At 32.2% G+C, this 20,235-nt stretch overlaps 1 protein-coding gene across 1 annotated transcript; it reads right to left on the bottom strand.

Moving 5' to 3' along the window:
* Positions 1–1,725: 1,725 nt before the first annotated feature.
* LOC130628857 (uncharacterized) lies at positions 1,726–19,351 on the bottom strand. Its single transcript, XM_057441884.1, has 19 exons — positions 19,112–19,351; positions 17,369–17,468; positions 13,937–14,020; positions 13,407–13,510; positions 11,727–11,814; positions 10,578–10,671; positions 10,184–10,339; positions 9,205–9,290; positions 8,467–8,561; positions 7,533–7,756; positions 7,099–7,272; positions 6,848–6,908; positions 6,568–6,734; positions 6,087–6,213; positions 5,821–5,878; positions 5,328–5,416; positions 4,286–4,367; positions 3,375–3,484; positions 1,726–3,113 (listed from the first exon to the last, which is right to left on the bottom strand). Exons 1-19 carry the CDS (start codon positions 19,125–19,127, stop codon positions 3,031–3,033), a joined length of 1,998 nt encoding a protein of 665 aa, XP_057297867.1. The 5' UTR covers positions 19,128–19,351; the 3' UTR covers positions 1,726–3,030.
* Between the last annotated feature and the right edge of the window lie 884 nt (positions 19,352–20,235).

Genomic DNA, 20,235 nt, shown 5'->3' with positions numbered 1-20,235 from the left:
CATTATCTTTTTCGCTCGATATCTAGTTTGATAACAATATCTTATTATATCCAAAACAGAATAAGATGGAGGGAGAAATAAAATTTTACCACAACTCGTGCGCTGCGATCTCCAATCAATTCATTTTTATCTCATTTTCACTTTCGTGTTTTTTTAACACCACCAATTCAAGTATTTTGTGTTAACGGAATTTTCAGCTAAACGTCAACAAAATGCTAACGTCATCAAAATCGTTAAATTCACATACGATCCACTTGAAAATCGTAAAACTCCTCTTTTGAGGAGAAAAAAACGTCTTTAAAGAAAAATTCAGCAATCTCGCTTCCAGTACTCAAACAAAAAAATACCCAAAAAATTCTTACAACAATCTTGCCATAAATAATTTAATCGATTTATTTTTAAAAAGCCTAGAGTACGAGCTCTGGTAATCGCTTTCCTTTTCCAAACTTGTTCCCCGACTACCTTTTTCTCTTTTTTATATCTCACTTAGCCGTTAATAATAAAAGAAAAAGTCCTGGAAACAAGATTGCTCAACAGCTATAGGTTAACCTTGAATCTTCTGTGGTAATTCTTTCTTTGATTTTGCACAACCCAGTCCGATACTTCGTTACTATCATGTTATAAAAATAGCTTTTATTTCATCGTGTTTGTTTAGAACTGGGAGACAGTGCATCAACCTCGTCCCCAGGGCATTTCGATGTTAAAAAAGAAACAAGATGCTCTGGGGCACGAGGTTGAAATGTTTGTTAATAACTGCTAGATAATTTATCAACTGCGACCCCAGGGCATCATTGTGTCTTTTCTGACATCCGTATTGCTGTTTCGATGTCAGAAAGATACAAGCTGCCCTAAGGCGAGGTTGACAGTTTATCACTCGTTTTAATTTAATATTTATCTCACAATTTAAAAGTGTTAAATATTACAAAAAAAAAATATTTGCATAAACACTTTGTGACTTCACACATTAGAAAGAAATTTGGATATTATTACGGTTTCGGGTTAGCGTAGTCTCGTCCCCAGGTTCTTGTGGCCCCTGAGCCGTTATTACGGAGTGCAACTTCATCAGCTAGGTAAAATGTCCTGAGAACGAGTTAGGATCAACGTACAGCACACACGTCAGATATCGCTAGGGTTTTTGCGCCCTTTTGTTGATCAAACTAATAAAGAAACGCTACAACCAAGTTTTAGATGCCAGCAAGGATGAGGATCGCCCTCGGATATTGTCTGTCAAGAATTGAGCTGAAATCTCCATCTCTTGGGTGGTTTGTTGATAGGGTGTGTACATAATCATTTGCCAGTACATGATTTTACATACATTGGAAAAAGGACAGGCATTGCAAAAAAAGTCATAAGAAAAGGGTTGGATATACTTACAGCATGTTTTCGCCTACTCACAGTCGTGCATTCACATCCTAGTATAATGAATGGTGGTAGGAGCACAGAGGGGGAGAGTGCAGTGTAAATTCAATGTTTTAATTTGAAGACAATCCAATAATTAAATTAACTTTTCTAATGAGCTTACACACTAAATCGATGTTATCAATAAGTTTCCCACGGCTCAGGCAGATATAAGTTCTTTTGTCTGCGATTTTCACTTCTTTGCCCTGTGTATTAGAAAACAAAAAAGAAGCCTTTGCATAACACTTTGCAAGAGCATTTCATCGACTTTTAAAAAAACATCGAAACAAACAAATTGTTTTCTTAAATATTTTTAACCTGATTGTATAAACAGTATGTACAAACGTTAAAACTTTTAACATATTATATATAGCACACTAAAATAAATATATCTGATAACAATATATAAAAATTAGAGCTGTATGTCTTAAGGATTTAACAGCAAGCGATAAACGATAAACTCTAGAGATTGCTTAGTTATTCCCAGAACTCATTGCGTTGTTGTTCATGTTTGTTTGTCATCGAAGTAAAAAACGCACTTTAGGAAGAAAAAGAAAGACCGAAAATGTATACAAAAGTATAGAATTTAACGGTAGGTTACATAAAATAGAAGCCTCCATGTTTTTTGATACAGAAGCTAGCAAAAGATAAAAGTTCTATTGATACATTTTAAATAGAATATATATATAACATTTAAAGCGGTGTGCATTATAAAGAAATTTACATAATCAGAAATCTAAATTTGAAAGTAAAAATCTCCATTTAGTCTGGAGATACGAGAAGTAAAACAAAAAAAAAAAAATTAAAGCGACCAAGTCTTATACAGACTGTCCCGCCACATTCAGCGATGCTACTTCGAATTTCATAAGTAATATGGGGCGAAGGTTGCCTGACAATATAAAATCGTATATATGTAATGTACTTAGACACTGGACTGCTAATCAAAAAAATACATAAAAGACATTGTTAGTGACATATAAAAAAAAATATATAATAAAAATCTTTTTTCTTCCTCTTCGTTCAAATACCCAGAAACACAGATATAGCCGTACATAATTTTCTGATTTTTCTCTGGTTAAAATATGACTTGGTATAAATGTTTGGGAAGTTGTATTAAAATACCAATCCAAGTTTACAAACTGTGATGCCAAACTAGAAAAGCGAATAAAATCAGGAGCCATGTGACCCCATCTCTCCCCTACCATTTTCACCTCGCTAAAACATTCAAATTTGCTATTTCTATAATTTGCTGCCAAGGGAGTGTGGTTGCACTCCCCAGATTAAAAAATAAAACGAAACAATGTGGTAAAAACGAAGAACGAAGTGTATAAAGCGATATAAGTAAATTTCACAAATATCCCAGCTGGATTTTGAAAGTCGTGGACAAGCATAAAAATTTGTCATTCAAATAATATCTCACGCACAATGCTATAGACGTATGATCCAATGGAATAACAGCAATAATTTATTCAACGAAACAGAATAAACAGACGCTAAACTTTTTAATTTCAAATTCTAAAAATAATCTGAGTTAACATCTCCCGATTCACACTGACCGAACATTCGACACGTTTACCGAACATTTTACGACAATATCACGCACCGTCGGTTTGTCTTCGGTTATGTGTACTATCACCGTGAACTAACACGAGTAATACTGATATCACCGAAAAGTTTTTTTTGTTCCAGTCGCAAATACTGAGATTTATGAAGATCTAAAAAGATATAAAAATAGAAACAATATCATGCCATACGTAAGTACGTTAGTAAAAAAGTAATTTGAAGGACAAAACAGCTAGTCTATGATATTGTGTATGCAAACGGTGAGACCACGAAACAATCATAAGGTATGTTTTTACAACACACCAGGAAAGAGCTGATATACGATAAAACATTACTGTATTATTAAAAGTTATCCTGTGAATATTTGCGAATGTTATTACACAAATAAACAACAAACAACACCAATAACTTACAAAGAGTAGTATAAAATGCTAGCGCAGCATCCCTTCGTTTTGTTCTTGATGTAGGAAATAAATGATGAAATGTTGTTTCATTGCTATCTTCCAACGATCTGCTAATCTTTCTAAAAAAAAAAGAAAAAAAAAGAAAATAAAACACGATAAATAAAAAGCTATTAATACTATGAACGAGTTGAATGAGAGAAAATATCGCCAACAATGTTAAGTGCAGCTTGACTATTTTGATAAATTTAAAACGCCATTCTGAACGTACAAGAAAATCTGTGTTTGTCAAAAATTAAGCCATGTTGATCGTTCGGAACATTTGGAGCCGTTAAAGAGGCAAAACAAGACTTCCTGCTTGGTGAAAAAAACGATACTTCTTTATCTATACAAAGGCAGATGGCCTTCTCTTGGTCATGAAGTTAAAATTTCTGTTTAAAATAACGCTACTCAAAGGACTAAAACTTTTGTGGGCAGAAACTTTTGTGTTGGGGCGTTTTTGGGACATATTTCGCGAAAAAAATCTTTCGCAAAAAGCCAGAATCCAAGAAATTGATTCATTCGTTTAATTGCATCGGAGGTATTTAACATAATCAAAAGTCTGCATTTATTACTGTTTCAAGGAATCGGGATATCCGGAAATGTTCGTAGCACCAAAGAAGAAGGGAATACCAAATGCTATTGTAGTATAAAGAAGAATAAATCTCAGTTTAAAGAAAAAATAAGTCACTAACTTAAAGATTTCCCCTTTTTTGAACGTTATTTGCGTTTTAAAAAAAATATCCATAATTTTGGTAATTTAACATTTCCGAAGGCGAAAATGATAAAAAAACCGTGAAAGTTTGTGCTTTTAAAGTATACAACAATCAAATTACCCACAACAACACTTAAATATACAAAAATACAGATTCCGAATGCTCTACCTTCTGTACATTTTAAAATGCTCCGACACTTCATCCTGACCATAGTTCTCTTCAATAACTTTGTTCAACATTAGAGTTTCATCTAAAACAAAAAAATCATCCATGAATATTCATCAAAAAAAATGGGGAAGTTTTGTCAGCCATGCCATGTTAGCTAATAACAAAACATGATTAAACAAAAAAAAATATTAGCCACTGCTATGTTACAGGAAGAGTGCGGACACAGAATTAAAGTTTAGATTTTCGGAGGATATAGTTGATTTTGGGGTCCAATTTTAGGAAAAAACAAGAAGAAAGGTGTAAAGAAAATTCCATATTTTGGATATTTGACCAGAACAATAACGATAAAAACGTCATGCATACATTTGTTAGGAATAGAAATAAAAATATTCTTATTCAAGTAGCTAGCTAGCTTTTTACATTTTTTGCAATACTTTCAAAAGAACTTTCAAGTTAAAAATAAAAATTTTACTGATTGGTCAAAAGTTTAGTTTAATCACCTGGTGCTGATTTAAGCAAACTCCGATGTGCCTGAGCCCTCGTTTTCTCGAAATAGGAGTGCAAAGTATACTTAGCTAGTATATTGAAAATACAGTTTCATTTTACCCCTTAAGTTAGTCTGACTTTTCTATAAACGTTACGTTCTATTTGTTACAAACCAATGTCCATGTTTTTTTTATAAGCAATTGAAATTCCAAAATGAGGCTTCAGGATGCTTTATCAGGCTCAATATATGCTTAGGTTATGCTTAATGGCAAAAAGATTTATTGGAATATGCTTATGAAAAACACATGGTCAGCCTCAAAATATGCTTATTTGAAAAAAAAAAAAATAAAAATATTGCGTTTGAATTTTAAAAGTAATTTTAACTTAAATCTCACTGCATATTGGTGAATTCAGACATAAAGGATAAAAAAATTGCTTACAAAACAAAAAACATAAAAACTTCACAGCATTTTCTTAGGCTTCACACAAAGCTTAGCATATGCTTAGAAAATGACCAAATTAAGTGTACGGCTGCTTATAATAAAAAAACATGTACCTATCTCCTGCACTGGTTCAAGATCAGGGACAGACTCAAAATCAACTTCCACATCTTGAGGTAGAACTCCAATGCCAGATACACGAGGACTAATAAAACAAACTTCATACTTAAATAAAATTAATTAATTGCGTATAGAGTGTAGATAATTATGTAACACGATAATGCTTTAGAACATTTGAAATAGAGCCTTGTCGGTTGAAGTTAATACGATTATATGGCACCTTAACAGCAACTACTTCTTCGACTTGAGAGACCCGCACGAAAGTCGATTAACGTGGCGGAGATGTCAAAAGTTTATCACTTACACGCACATTGGTTGCGTTTAAGAAATATTTCCACCATTATTTTTTTTTAATACTTTGCAATCATTTTATCTTTATTTTATGTTACATTTTTACTTTATTATTTTCTGACAAAATAACATCCAAGACGAAAAACGCCACAATAAGATAAACATAAAAATTATTAAACTTTCTGAATATTAACTAACCTTTGATTGGTTCCAATGTCCAAATGATGCAGATCATCGAATGTTATTGTTTTATCAGCTGATTAAAAAAGATGAAAGTTAAACAGATTTACTCGAAAGACGTAAACATTTCAGACGTAGAAAAAGACTTGACAGTTTTTAAATGAAAAAAAAAAATGCTATAGTAAGGGGACTAGTAAAAAATGTTTTAATATTAAGTTTTACAGTAAATTATTATATCATGAAAATATGCCTAAACTCAATTATTAAAATTGAAAACAACGTACCATCTTCAACGGGAGTTTGATTAACAGAGAATAACGTAGCACCAGATTGTTCCAGAGATTGAACGCTCGCTTCCCCTGCTCTTGGTATATCAACACTACCAGGGGTACCATCTTGTTTTCTAGCAGTCTAAAAAAGAAACAGAAATATCCTCTTGAATTATTAATGTAGGTACATGTGTGTATTACACTGTGTATATTCAACTGCAGACTACACAAAAAAACAGATTTAGAAACAATACTTCCTAAAACCTTTTTTTTCATTCTCCAATTGTCCTGAAGATTTTTACAGAAGTAACTCTAATTTCCAGAAGTTTTAAGTAGTTTCCATGATTAGAGGCCGCCCTTTAAAGTTTTAAACTGTTCTTATAGCACGGCAATTTGTCTCAGTGCTCTTATAAAAGGAAGAGCTCACTCAGTAAAGGCATGGACATGATAATCATGTGTAATTAAGTTTTTTTCTCAAGTTTTTTGAACATTTTACCTCAGGACTTCTCGAGGCAGGAGGTAGAGACATGTTTTCATCTGATGTTGTCTCACTACGGTGCGGTAAGTCATAATACAAAGACATGTGTTCGTCACGTTGAGGGTTATCTGGTACGCGTGCATTATTTTGCCACCATTCGCGTAAACGTTTGTTGCAACGAAAGTCTATAGAACAAACAACAAGGAGGAGTCAAAGAGAAAAATATTTAGGTTACAGGTCATACATTTCGCTTCCAGACAACGCAGGAGGGTCCAACAAGGCAATATATGAAAATTACCTGATACAATGGGTTCACTAAATAAATTCTTTCCTTTAGATAAAGCTGTTCCTGCAATGATCTAAAAATGATAGTATGGTATAATCAAAGAATATAAAAATGGCACTGAGACTTTTTCTTAGTGACTGATGAAATCTTAACTAAGTGGTATTAATTGAGATCAAAAGAAAATGATTCTCATTTGTTAAGCTTTCAAGCCATAAGAAAAATGTTTGATTGATATCTTGTGTTATGTCTAAGAGGAGACTTACCGGTACTCGAATTAGTCTTTCTGGCGCAGCCAAATTATTTCGCATTTCATTTCCACTAATTATAATTTCTTTGTCCACTTTGAGTTTTCTTTTCTTTTTTGGATGGGACGGTTTTGGTTTTAGCACAATAGCATCAGCTGGGGTAATTAAGTTTACTTCCCAGTCTCTTGGCGACTAAAAATAAAATATAACATAAATAACACGAACTAGTTTATTATACTTTTTACAGATTGAGGAACACCAGTTTTAGGTTAGTTTAGGTTAGGAACATTGAAAGTTTAGTTAGCACAGCACAACTGAAAAATGAAGTAGTTAAGAAGTTATATGACTAAATTTTTTGGCGAGGTCTGTGGCGGCTTGTTATAAGTTGTCACTTTTTGAAAAAAATATATACAGCCTAAAGTTTTTTGTGGTTAATTTAATATCAAACATACTCCAACTGCAGTGTGTTGTGCACCATTCAAGTCAGTTTGCATCACACTAGCTTCATGAATAACATCTTCCACACGTTCTTCATCAGTGGTCGTGCCAGCAGTAGCATAATCAGTAAATTCACTTAGTAAATTTTTTGAGGCTTTTAAAATTTCATCAATGTTCATCACTGGTTCATCATCATTTAACTCCATGCGCTCATCTGCAAAAACTTCATCAAGATTACCTACAGATATACAAAAAACTTTTATTGAATCCTTAAAATTCCAAAACAGGATCCAGCTTATATACTTCTGTAAAATAGATGATGTAGACTTATAAAAACATTGCATAGAAGCCATAAAAAGTACAGTTTTACAGCCAGGGAATGTTTTATTATTATTATTTACGATTTCGCCGCATATCTCTTTAATAATAGCCGTCGTCTGTCTGTCTGTGTGTCCGCGAAAGCCGTGTCCCGTAACGGAAACACGAAATTTTTAAAATGCGCATCAATACCAACTGCGATATATTTCTGTCCACTTTGTTGCAACGGGTTAATTTAAATGACGGGCGACCCGTGATTTTTCCACGTGCTAACGACTAGTCTCTTTAATAATAGCGGTATTCCGTCTGTCTGCCATGCGTCTATTTGTCTTTTTGTTACGGAAACACGAAATACGATATATAAAGGACGGGCGACCCGTGGATTTTTCCACGAGCTAACGACTATCCTTCATCATACTTTAAGTTTCATGAAAGAATCAAAACGCTAAAAAAGTGTAACGCAAAATTATTTAAGGGTGTAGAGAGGTTATATTCCAGCTAATACTAGGTCCTCAAAACACTTATCATCAGCATTGAACAAACTTTACCTAGCTAGATCCGTCAATACAATTGATATACATAATAAGACCAAAAATAATTCATTTTTTTTAAAAAAAGCTAAAATCAAACCTTTAGCTTTTCTCTTTTGTGATCTACCATACAGTAAACGTATGTCTTCATTATCTTCTTCAAAAACGGGATCCAATCGCTGTGGTTCATCCATTCTTTAAAACAATAGAAGTCATACTTCACCAAATTTTAAATAATATATGTATTTTATAAGGGCAATGTAGGAAATGCAACACAAAATGCTGGCGTATATATATATATATATTTGTGCGAGAACTTTTCCTTCTCATAGACTTGAAACTTTCACTATAAACTTTATGAACAACTATTTCTAGATGGTAGAGAGGTATCCACTTGTAGTTATAGCAGATATGGCTACACAAACAAACAAATTATTGCATATAAGTGTTGATCAAAATAATTATTTAAATGGAATCTAAGGCCACTTTTGGCCATAGTTCTAGGCATTAGGATGTTATTATGGTTTATCTCTAAGTGATTTTTCTGCTTGGCTGTGACTTTTTAAACTTCCCAAATAGATGCACTGTGGCCTGTAAAAATGTAATGCTCATGCTGAGATATTAATCCTTGGGAGCTTAAAAAATTTAGAAGTATGAACTTTAAATGCTCATGTGAAATGCTCAAATTTGTAAATGTTGTAAACAAGAGATGCTTTTTTATTGCAAGTTTATCGATATCGAAATTTTCTTGTTAACTGACTTATTGCAAGGAAAAAAACACTATTTGTGATTAACATATATATGCACACTGTGCAATTGAAATAATTAGGTAAAATACCTGGACTCTACAACATCTAATAAATTAAGATCTGACAGAAAGTCATCTTGAGCAGGACCAAAGGCAAGATCCTCTTCACCGGGAAGCTATAAAACAAGTATATGATTTTTAACAACTTTCAAGAAATTTGATACGTGCTTGGCACATTTTCTCATATTTAGTAAATGCAATTGGTACTGAATTTTTTGTGACATTTAAAAAAAACATGTACATATGGTATGAATATAGTAGTATTTTAGTTATAAAAGAACACAAAAATACTATTTTGATGTTTAATAATCTTTCCTGAATGCAGTAACTAAACATTTACATATCTATTTAAAATAAATCTTTGTAGTGACATTATCACCGTGGCCAAAGATTTTCAACTTTTTAATTTCAAGCCATTCTTATTTGTATCAACTCGATTTGAGATTACACCCACTCAAAGTTAAAGCAAGTAAGTAAAGTGACCATTTGATATCATTGGGACAGTAGGATTGTGAGAATATTCTTTTTTGTAACTGCAGACAAAGTTTCTTAAAAAAAAATGCATTGAACGTATCTACAACGTTAAAAGAATAGATTATACACACATGTGCATAGCACAAAATATTTAGCTTTTTTGATTTTTATTTACATGATTTTTAATAGTAACAAGTAAAAGAAAAGTTAAAATGTTGATTTGTCTTTTTTTGTTTGATTCAATGGTTTATAGATTAGGTCAGTCTTTTACAAAAGTTTTGCCAGCTGAAAAAAATAAAAAAATAAAAAAATAGATGTTAACAAAAGCGCATATGTAACAAAAGTGCAAAGAAAGTTGTGGTTGCACAATCCATGGGGTCCACTTATCACTATTCGCAAGAGCAAGAAATTTAATACACATTATAGTGAAAGACAATACAAAATGTAATCACGCTCTTATGACAAGGACTTACCTAAAAAGACCACTTATAATAAGTGTAGACAGTTTAAAATCTTAAAATTTTGCTAGGTTTACCTGAATTGGTCTGTTTGGTGACAGCAAATCCTCTTGAATACTTATTTTTCGGTTGCTTACTTGCAATGGACTTTTCATTTCAACTTTTCTTGGCTTTTCCAGCTTAATAGGTGACTGCATAGGTGTTCCCCCAATTGTGATAAAATCTCCATCATTCTATGAGAAATAAAAAAACAAAATAAATTATCACCAAGATTTTAACTTCAGCTGTTTACGCATAATTTAGCATTTTGGGTATCGTACTAAAGGAGTGCTTGGATCTAAAATCCACCAATTGTGAAGCTGATGACTCAGTAACCATACTTTACGATTAAAACGGGCATTTATTGATAGATTACTTATTTATCTGATGGAAGCAACATTATTTTAGAGTCATATAATTGAAATAACACACCACGTGCATAATCATTTGTGGATCATAATACACTGGTTCTAATGAGTAATCTACCATCCCCATACCAGTTTCTGCAAGTGTGATTGCTTCTGCTCTGTAGAAATAAAAAGGTATTAAATGACACACACAAAAAAACTATCCAACCAAAAGTATACCTAGTCTTGTCACTGAAATAAATGCATACCTTTCCATAAATTAATGAAATGTGTACTCACTCATAAATTCAAATAAACATGAGGTGAGAAGAACCTGTAAAAATTCGAACTAGGCTAAAATTCTATGTTTCTTGCTTCTTTACCTCGTGTTGTTTTTTGTGATTGGTAAAAAAGACAAGTTGTCTTCAAATTAATTTATTCTTAAAAAAATCCAGAGCAAAAACAAAGTGAAAGATTTTTTACCCAGTTGGTATGCCAGAAACATTAAATCTTTTTATTTGGCCCTAAAAAACTTCTTTCAGGCTTCTTTATTAAAAAGAGGTTTATACATTTTTTAGTCGTCCATCCTAAAAACTCTGTTTCTAGCTTTTACATTCCTTTTAGTGATTGTGTAGACACTCCAGGAAGTGCCCAGTTAGTTGACAGGGGTGTATTTAACTGCAGTTCCTAATTTTCCAAACAATGCTCTTTTAAATAAATTAACCACAGTTTTTACTTATGACCAAACTATAACTCAAACGTGTAAGGTGAATATAATGATTTAGATATACTATATATGCTGAATTAACGCCCGTGGTTATTGAAAATGGGGCTGCGCTTATCTTAAACGGCCCCTAGTTAATAAAGAGTGACAAATATTTGAATCAATGTAGTTAATATTTGTTGCAACAACCTGCAAGCTATTTTTAAAAAAATGAACTGTCATCAGCAACTGTGAAATTAACACGCAACCATAGGTACGGACTAGTAGTGGTAGAGTTCACTTCCCATGCAGAATTTCTTTTTTTTTTATACTTTCTTAAGCGTTTAGCATAAAAATAAGATTGTTGAGTTGAGAAGTTTCTGTGCTTGTGTGTCTTTGATAGCTCGTGCTGGGGCCCCTTTACAGGACCCTCATTAATAACAGTACACCAATAAGAAATAATAGCTATCCATAAAAAATAATCATAAGAAAACAAAACTTTCACTTACATATACACATTGAAAAAAATACCTTAATGTAGGAATAGCAAGGTCGAAATTTCTTGTGTTGGCTTCTTTGATAAGGGAACTGAGCTTCAGCAGCATTTGCTCAGCAAGTTCTAAAAACCAAAGCAAGACATTTCATTAAATGATAGTTGCTGTGAGAGGGATTTATTCATACCAAACTATGAAAGTTTTGAACAGGAACACAGATCTCACAGATCTCACAGAAATTTTGTGGCGCCGTAGATTAGTGGTTATAGCTTTCGTACTCTGTGCGGGAGACCGGGGTTCGATTCCTCTTGACAGCGATTCAACATGGGCGAGTGAATGTTACTATAGCCCCGGGTTAACCCAAGCCAAGTGAGGGAAATTGGGGAGATGGCACACTGTGTGGGCCGTTGGATGTTGCCGGGAGTTGTCTAGTAGAGCGTGGGCCCTACTAATTGGGTCTGCGTAGCTTAAAATGAGCATTAAATACTCTAGGACTCTCCATCTAAGCCATGGCCCCTCCTGGAAATAATAGACAGGGTATATCCCTCGATATTTGTGAGGCTAGCCATGTAAAATATACACATCTATCATCTATCTTCTTTATTTGTGTATTCTTTGTTATAATTCTGTTAAATTTGGTAGCAATACTCCTTTAAGAGACATAAAAATCATCAGGGACAACACATAATTATTATGAAGTAATAAAAATATCACAGCGTAAAGTAATCTTACAGCAAAAATGACCAATAAATCCTGACTGTATGAATTTTAAGACTGCCAGTGCAGCAATTTTTTAAAACAAAAATACTGAAACTAATCAGTTATTTATCTTGCGGTTGCATTCCAGAAAATTTTCTCATAACAGCAAAATTTAAATGATTTGAAACTTACAAAACTGTACAAACGCAAAAGCTTGTCAACAAACTAAGTTTCAGAATTAAAATTGTGTCGTTTTCTGAAGTTTGGAGATAATTGAAGCTAGTTTACTGGCCTGTGTTCAGAAAAAATAATATTTTAGAGAAATAAAATTTTGATAATGTCTGCAATAATCCTCATACAAGGATATTATTTTTTTGAGCCTGTTGATACTATTGTGAAAAACTTGAAACAGTAATCCAAATAGTGTAAGATCTTCTGCTTAGGATTAATTGGACTACAAGATATTATTAACGTGGTAAGGTCTTCTTAATGACATCATCAAACTCTTCATTGCAGAATAAATTGGGTGATCCATAATTTAATCCCATGACGCACCTAGTTGCCCGCTAAAGGATAAAGACATCATCACCCATTTAAGAGTTACTTGGACTAAAACTTACAAACAAAATGCCAAATAGCTTTATTAATCTTATATAAAATATTGAGGTTGTAAGGCCTTTTTCAGTGTGGCCACATATCCAAAACTATGTATTTAGATTTAACAGTCCTGTTGCAAAACAAATATATGCTCAATTTTTTTGTCATATAAAAACCGAATAAAAAAAGTTACCATTTTTTTAAAAAAGACATTTTTAAGAAAGAACCAATATTTTAAGCCCAAATTTTAGGTTATTTAGGGAGAATTTAAGAAGGTCTATTTTTAAAATTATTTGTGAGATTTTAGGAGGTGTCACCACCCTGTAATACACAATGATAAAAAATTGTTATTTTGCTGTTTAGCAAAAGGGACAAAAAATCCTAAGTATAACCTAGCGTATTAATATAAAAGATAAATTACCAAGCAGAAGCTTCGCTTTAGTTCTGTAAACACGGACAGTGCCAAGCAATAACTGTGCTGATAATCTCAATGCATATGGATATGTAGGATTCATGATGGCATGACTAAAGTATACACAATTTATATTTTAACAAAAACCACTTTTAAAAGTTTGACCACTTTAGATAGAATTTAACTTAGTTTATGATGTACAATAACCTGTTACAGAATAATAATAAAAAATTTTCCATTAAAAAAATTGTCCTTTCAAACTATGTCATAAGCTGTTTTAAAAATATAGTACAGTGCAAATTTTTAATTTTTCATGTAGACCTCAATAGCTTTGGCACAAAATATTTTTTAAGCCTTGCATGGTCATTCTTTACATTATCTAAAAATCAAAATTTGTAAAGATGTTTGTTTTAATATGTTCCAAATGTTTAAGCAGCCTAAATTATTGAGATCCTTAGAGAAATTAATGCCAAACCTCCTTTCTTATAAAAAAAAGTGTGCCAAAATGTCACAATGTTAATTTCTTTCAACAAACTTACCAAATACGAACTATGTTTGCTCCTTCGCAATCTCTTGCAGGAACAATCTTTTTATATTTTTCAGGATCATAATTAGAAGCCAACCTAAAAACAGTTTGTATCTATATAGCAAACAGATATTAAAGTTACAATCTCACAGCTATACCGTAGTTCTGTTTTTTAATTCAACAAAGCAAGAGCACATGCTAATAGACAAAAAACCTAACAATTTTTTCCATAGAATCAAAATTGATAAACCATATGTCATCTCTTACATATTCAAAATGTGTCAAGAGATGGCTTGACATTGTAAAGTAAATCTTTTAAGAAAATGTACTCTATATTTATCTTCATGCCAAACATGCAAAAAACAGCTTTTGATTTTTCTGTAAAATTCACAATGTATATTATGTGAAAAGAGAGAAGTGTCAAAGAACTACGATAATTGTATAAAACAAACGTGAAGGTTACTGTAAAGGAAACAAAATTTTGTTTAGGTTTTTTGTGAAAAATTCATGACTTATAGAAAAAAAAATTCTCTTTCGAATGACTATTTTATATTCTACATCATGGAACATCCTTTTTTTTCTGTAAAAAGCCTTTCAGGGGTGTTATATCCATCACACCTTCGAGGAAATATGTGAAAAACGAGTTAAGCATATTTTATTAAACATTATGCATGATATGGAACTCCTGTATAAAAATTACATAATAATATTTTTTAGATAGTTTACTTTCACCATCGATAATGTTGTTGTATAAAATATCATAGAAAAAAAATCAAAGTTAAGAAGTATGCATATGAGATTTGAGACCGCGAAGAAGCCAGCCGATGTAGATAAATGTCCTAACAATAACGTAATCATCTTTTTAAAATATAACAAACCAAATTATCTAACAAGTCGACCTCATAATTTACCGGTATAAATGAAGGGTTGTGGTTTGATGATGTTGGCGAGAATACAATTGTAATGAAGTCATCATCAAGTTGGAAAAAACTCATTTCTCTAGCAACTTCCTCGGCAGTTGTATTCTTATTCTTCTCAGTTATTTTTTTCTTCTGTGCAACTCTTGTCTTAGGCAATTTTTATTTGCGCTGTGTTTATCTTGTATCTCTGACTTCTGTCGAGTAATAATTCTGAACGCGTACCACATATTCAGAAATAATTCTCACTTCTATCATCTTTCTGCATACTCAGTTTACACATTTTCTTAACACCTATATGAAAATCTTTAAAAACAAATTTCTTGTTAACAAATTTTCTCAGACATGCCTTCACGTTTGTGGTCTCTTTTTCCAAAAGCTTCCTTTTAGCCTATTCAAATTTCCGGTAATGAAAAGCTGAATAAATTATGCACAAAAGGTTCCTGGATTTTTTTACGAAACATGATTTCCAGATTTAACACAATGTTTGTTGTTGTTGTTGGAAATGTTGAGGAAAAAATATTGTTAAAAACTCTATTAGATTTGTTTACTACTGTTTACCACTGCATGATTAGTTTTACAAACCCTTTGCAGCTGTTTCTAGTTTGTTTGAATTTCGTTAATCAGAAGACAACACTTGCAACCTTAGACAGGCTTTAAAATCACAATTTTCAAGTCCTTCTGTACAAATGTTGCCTTCTAAACCATGTGATTTGTTAATACACCAACATACACGCTATTTACAAGGCTTATAACTTAAAAAAAGCACAAGATTAAAAGTCATAAGGACATCAAATTACTAGTCTTCTTGTGTGTTGTTTGTCAGGAAAAAGTCAAATATATTGTCAACAGAAAAGTCTCAGACAAGCAAGACGAGCTTATGATTTCATTCTAGTATTTGAATAGATATAAGTAGCTGCAAAATAAGATATCTCTCCTTTTGCTTATTTATCCTCTTAGACCTCGCTATATAATTATTTATCAGTTGCGAGACATTCAACAAAATTTCCAGAATATTTTGATTAAAGTTGTGGCAAATACATTTTTTGTTACTTGGATGATTTTCCACATCTAGTAACATTGTTATGTAAAAAGATGAAGCTTTTTGGAGAAGATCACTATGTTAATACATTAATTGAGGATAATTGAGGACATTTTAGTATTTTTCTAAGGAGATCGAAAATATTTAAGGAGATTTTAAAGGTAACGCCATGTGAAGGACAAATTATTTCTATTAACCATGTATTATTTTTAAGCATTTTAAAAATAAAAATATTTGACAAACCATAAAGTTTTGTAAAAGCAATATTACAGAGATTTTGAGGGGGAAATTGTTGAAAAGTCTACTTTTTGAGAAGATTTGAAAATACATAAATCTAAATATTTAATAAGGTCATTAATGACCTGTTAATGCATGAGAATTTGTTAAATTGTTGCCACTATAGTGCATTAGCTTATAATGTTGATTGAACATATGATAACGTGCGTTATACAAAGATTTAAAGAGTTATTAGGGTTTAATTTTTTTGATGACATCATAACTCGTCAGGTCCAAAATAAATGGGCTGTATTCAGCTTTATGGATTTAATCAAATTAAGTTTTATTGGAGAAAGCATCAATTTTTCTGAGCTGCTGTTATTTTACCTCAAATTTATAAGTGCAATGTTTTCGTCATTAACATCTACATAATAATACGCTGAGTGTGTCTGTCTGTAACAGGCAAAGTGGATGTGTTCATTTTTCTTTAAAGTAGCCAAAAAAGTTATGTCTTGTGTTAAATTATCTGACATTACGGCGTGACGTCAATATAACTTGGAAACGAGGTGATGTCAATGATTTTTCACTGCATGGGTAACTAGGGACCACCTGGGACCAATTTGGGTAAGTTTCCCAAACCTGGGTCCCAAATCCGTTTCGGAATGAACGGGTTGATGACGTCATCAAAAAACTTCAAACCCCAATATCTCTGCAACGGTTTGTCAAAGATATATACATGATCCTATACATTTTCTTGATCAGCGTTTGAAGATCTATATGATTAAGATGACGGGTATACTAATTTCTTAAGAAAATTTTTCGTGTTTTAACGGGTCTTTGCTGACGTCAGCAAAATTTTTAAACCATTATCTCCTTAGTCGTTCATCGAAAACATATGTTCCTATACATTATTTTGATCAGGATTTCAACCTATACACATTAACGAAACAGAATATATAAACTAAATTTCGCCATTTTTTTTTTGTATCTCCACTGCTGACTCCAGTAAAAAATCTAAAAATCCTATTTTTTCATTGTTCATTTGCCTAAGTGGATTTTTCCACGGGCCTTATCGACTAGTAAAATATAAATATAGTGTTTTTATGTGCAAATATGATTTCTTAAAAGTACCTACTAGACATAAAAAGGTGGTTATTTCCATAGCCTCGCTGGCATTAACATGTCACACATATCTACACAATAATGCACAAAAAATATTGTTTTTTTCTATTTACAACCGGTGGTAATTAATACATAAAATATAACATACCAGATAAGACCAAGTCTTTCCTTTTTTGACAATGCAGTACCTGGTGGTGGATAAAACATGTTAGAAGTCGATACGTCCTCAAAGAGGTTTGCCTTTTTTGCTAAAACAAAATAGATTTGATGTTTAAGCTGTGAACACATAAAAAAATAAAAATAATTATGCTACATATATATAGCATATTTATTGATTCGAACAATTCAAAAGTGGAAATTTCAATAAATTAATTTTTCCTGTTAACCCTTATAATTTGCAATGAAAGAAAACCTGAGGTAAAAATGAAGATGGACTTCTATTATAGAGCTTAAAAAGTTGACTGACAAGTTTTTTTTATTGAAGATATTATTTCGGTTTGTCTGTTCAATATTCATAGTACTGCGGAAAGTTTATCATTTCTTGAACATGATAGTTTATTAGACGACAATTCGGGAGATCCCGATGATTGGAGAAGGATCTCCCGAAACGTCGCCTACTAAACTATCATGTTTTCAAACTTTTCACAGTAATAAAGACTTTTTTACTTTTTAAAAAGGTATTTTTGTTCTCAAGATATTCGAATAAATTATGATGTCATATTTAAGTATATCAAATTTTGACATTTTCTGTCATTAGTAATTTTAGACCTGTTAAGGGATGTGCATTCAAAATTTATTATTGCATATGTATATAGATATTATAAAGATAAATTGTTTAACTTATTTTTTTTTCCAAAATGATATCCATTTCCTTGTCCCAGGCGTCTTAAGTTTTTTGCATAACTTGGGATATTGATGTCGGTTTGCAATCAAATTTTGTGAGTAAACATAATAGGGCCTATACAAGCTTACCCAGAAAATTTAATTGCAAACCAAGTTGAGTTCCTTGAGTTTCCTTTAAATTGTGTATAAAAGTATAAAAATATCAGTAAAAATAGTGAATTCATAAACACTTTAAAATAAGAAAATATGTTTCTTTAATGTTTTTGTTTCATGATGTCACATTTGTTAGTAGTGTATTTTCATTAACATAGTAAACATGTCCAAATTCAGATTTTTACTTTTTTGAATCACTAAAGCATAAGCTTTCCTTTAAAGTATATTATTGTATAGATTTTTCAACTTTAAAATATTAAAAATCACTCAAAGTTAAAGCCAAAAATAACTTAACCCCTTAGCGGAAATTCAATATGGGCAAGTGAATGTTACCATAGCCCTGGGTTAACCCAAGCCATGTGAGCAAAGTAAGGGAGATGGCACACTGTGTGTGCTGTTAGATGTTGCATGAAGTTGTCTGGTAGAGTGAACACCCTAATTGGGTCTGTGTAAATGAGCTTTAAATACTCTAGGACTTCCCATATAAGCCATGGCCCTTCCTGGAAATAATAGACCAGGGTATTTCCCTCAATATTGGCGAGGCTAGAAATGTAAAATATGCACATCTATTCATCTAACGTCATGCTGGAATTCATTGGATAAAAATTAGGCCTCATGACTTTTTCACCAGAAGAATACCATGTGTGTAAAATCTTAATTCATGAAGGCTCATTTGGTTTTCCAGACTCTATAATTAACAATTTAACAATTCAGCTATTTAGCCCTTTTTTTGTAACACCAAACACCCTAGGTGATTGCCTAAAATTTATTAGTCCGCTTGTAGCCTGTATCAGCTGCTTGCAAACTTGTTTGGTGTGGTTTTGTATAAAAACTCTACATGAAAGTACATGACATACAAAAAAGCAAGAATAAAACTACAAACTTCCATACATACCCCAAATAAAAGGCATTTTTGTATATTTTTAGCTAAAATTTTAAAACGTCTGCCTTTTGAACTTAGAATAACCAATCTTTGGATTTATTAATTATGTATTCCAGGCAAAAACTTGTATAGCAACTCAATTTGATTAGCTGTCACAGAAATATCTCGTTTTTAAAACGTGCTATTATGTTTGAATTCAACTAAACTAACGTTCCATTCATGCAAGATGTTTACCACGACCACCTCAATGGGCCGTGTGGAAGATATTTTGAAAGTTTGTTTGCATGTTATGATCGGTCCCAGAGAATGCCATCTTTTTTCTTTTTTTTAGTAATATTGTGCAACAGAAAGAAAACAAGCGAAAGCTTTTAAAGGCAATACACCTTGATTTTCCTCATGGAAGAAACAAATATATTTGGCGAGCTAGTAAAATTTATGGATCCTTGCAACTTGACTACAAATCATGGCACATAGGTTTTAATATTTTAATAAGCAGAAAAAAATATTTTACGCAAAATTTAACTGCGTAGCTGACTAGTTTTTTCGTCACACATTCCATTTTTATCTCATAAAACAGAAAAAGTGCCGCCTTTAGCTGTTATAGCTAGCCAGACCTAGCTGAAGTTAGCGGGAGAGGGGAAAGTTCGCAAGAAAAAAGGAAAACTAATAATTCAAAAAAGAACTCACGTTTCTATCGTTAATAATTGCAGCTATACTGCACTACACATCAACCACACTACACTTCACTTCTACTTCTTCCTTTTGGCATTTGTTTGTCAACACAAAATTTGCATAAATTTAGTTTCAACGTTCTTTTTTTCAAAAAATATCACGTGGTTTGGACCATTTCTTTCAAATTTCATGCGCACTCGTTTTCAATTTCGATTTCATACCGGTTTTTATGCACCACATTGGTAATCTAGAAATTTTATCTGGTATGCTTCCATTTAAAGGAATAATTCTCTCTTCTCCGCTGATGTTTAAGAGAAGAGTCTAGGGTTTAAACTGAATACCATAATAGGGTTTAAACTGAATACCATAATCATAATGCGTATGCAGTTATCTTCAATTTTAAGTGCAAATGGAAACAAGGTTATTAAGCAAAAAAATACGGCTTTCCCCAAGATTTTTTATGG

The sequence above is a fragment of the Hydractinia symbiolongicarpus genome, chromosome 15 (genome assembly GCF_029227915.1).
Source record: "Hydractinia symbiolongicarpus strain clone_291-10 chromosome 15, HSymV2.1, whole genome shotgun sequence".
NCBI classification, from domain to species: Eukaryota; Metazoa; Cnidaria; class Hydrozoa; order Anthoathecata; family Hydractiniidae; genus Hydractinia; species Hydractinia symbiolongicarpus.
The sequence above is the reverse complement of the archived record's forward strand: the minus strand, read 5'-3'. Positions and strand labels throughout refer to the sequence as shown.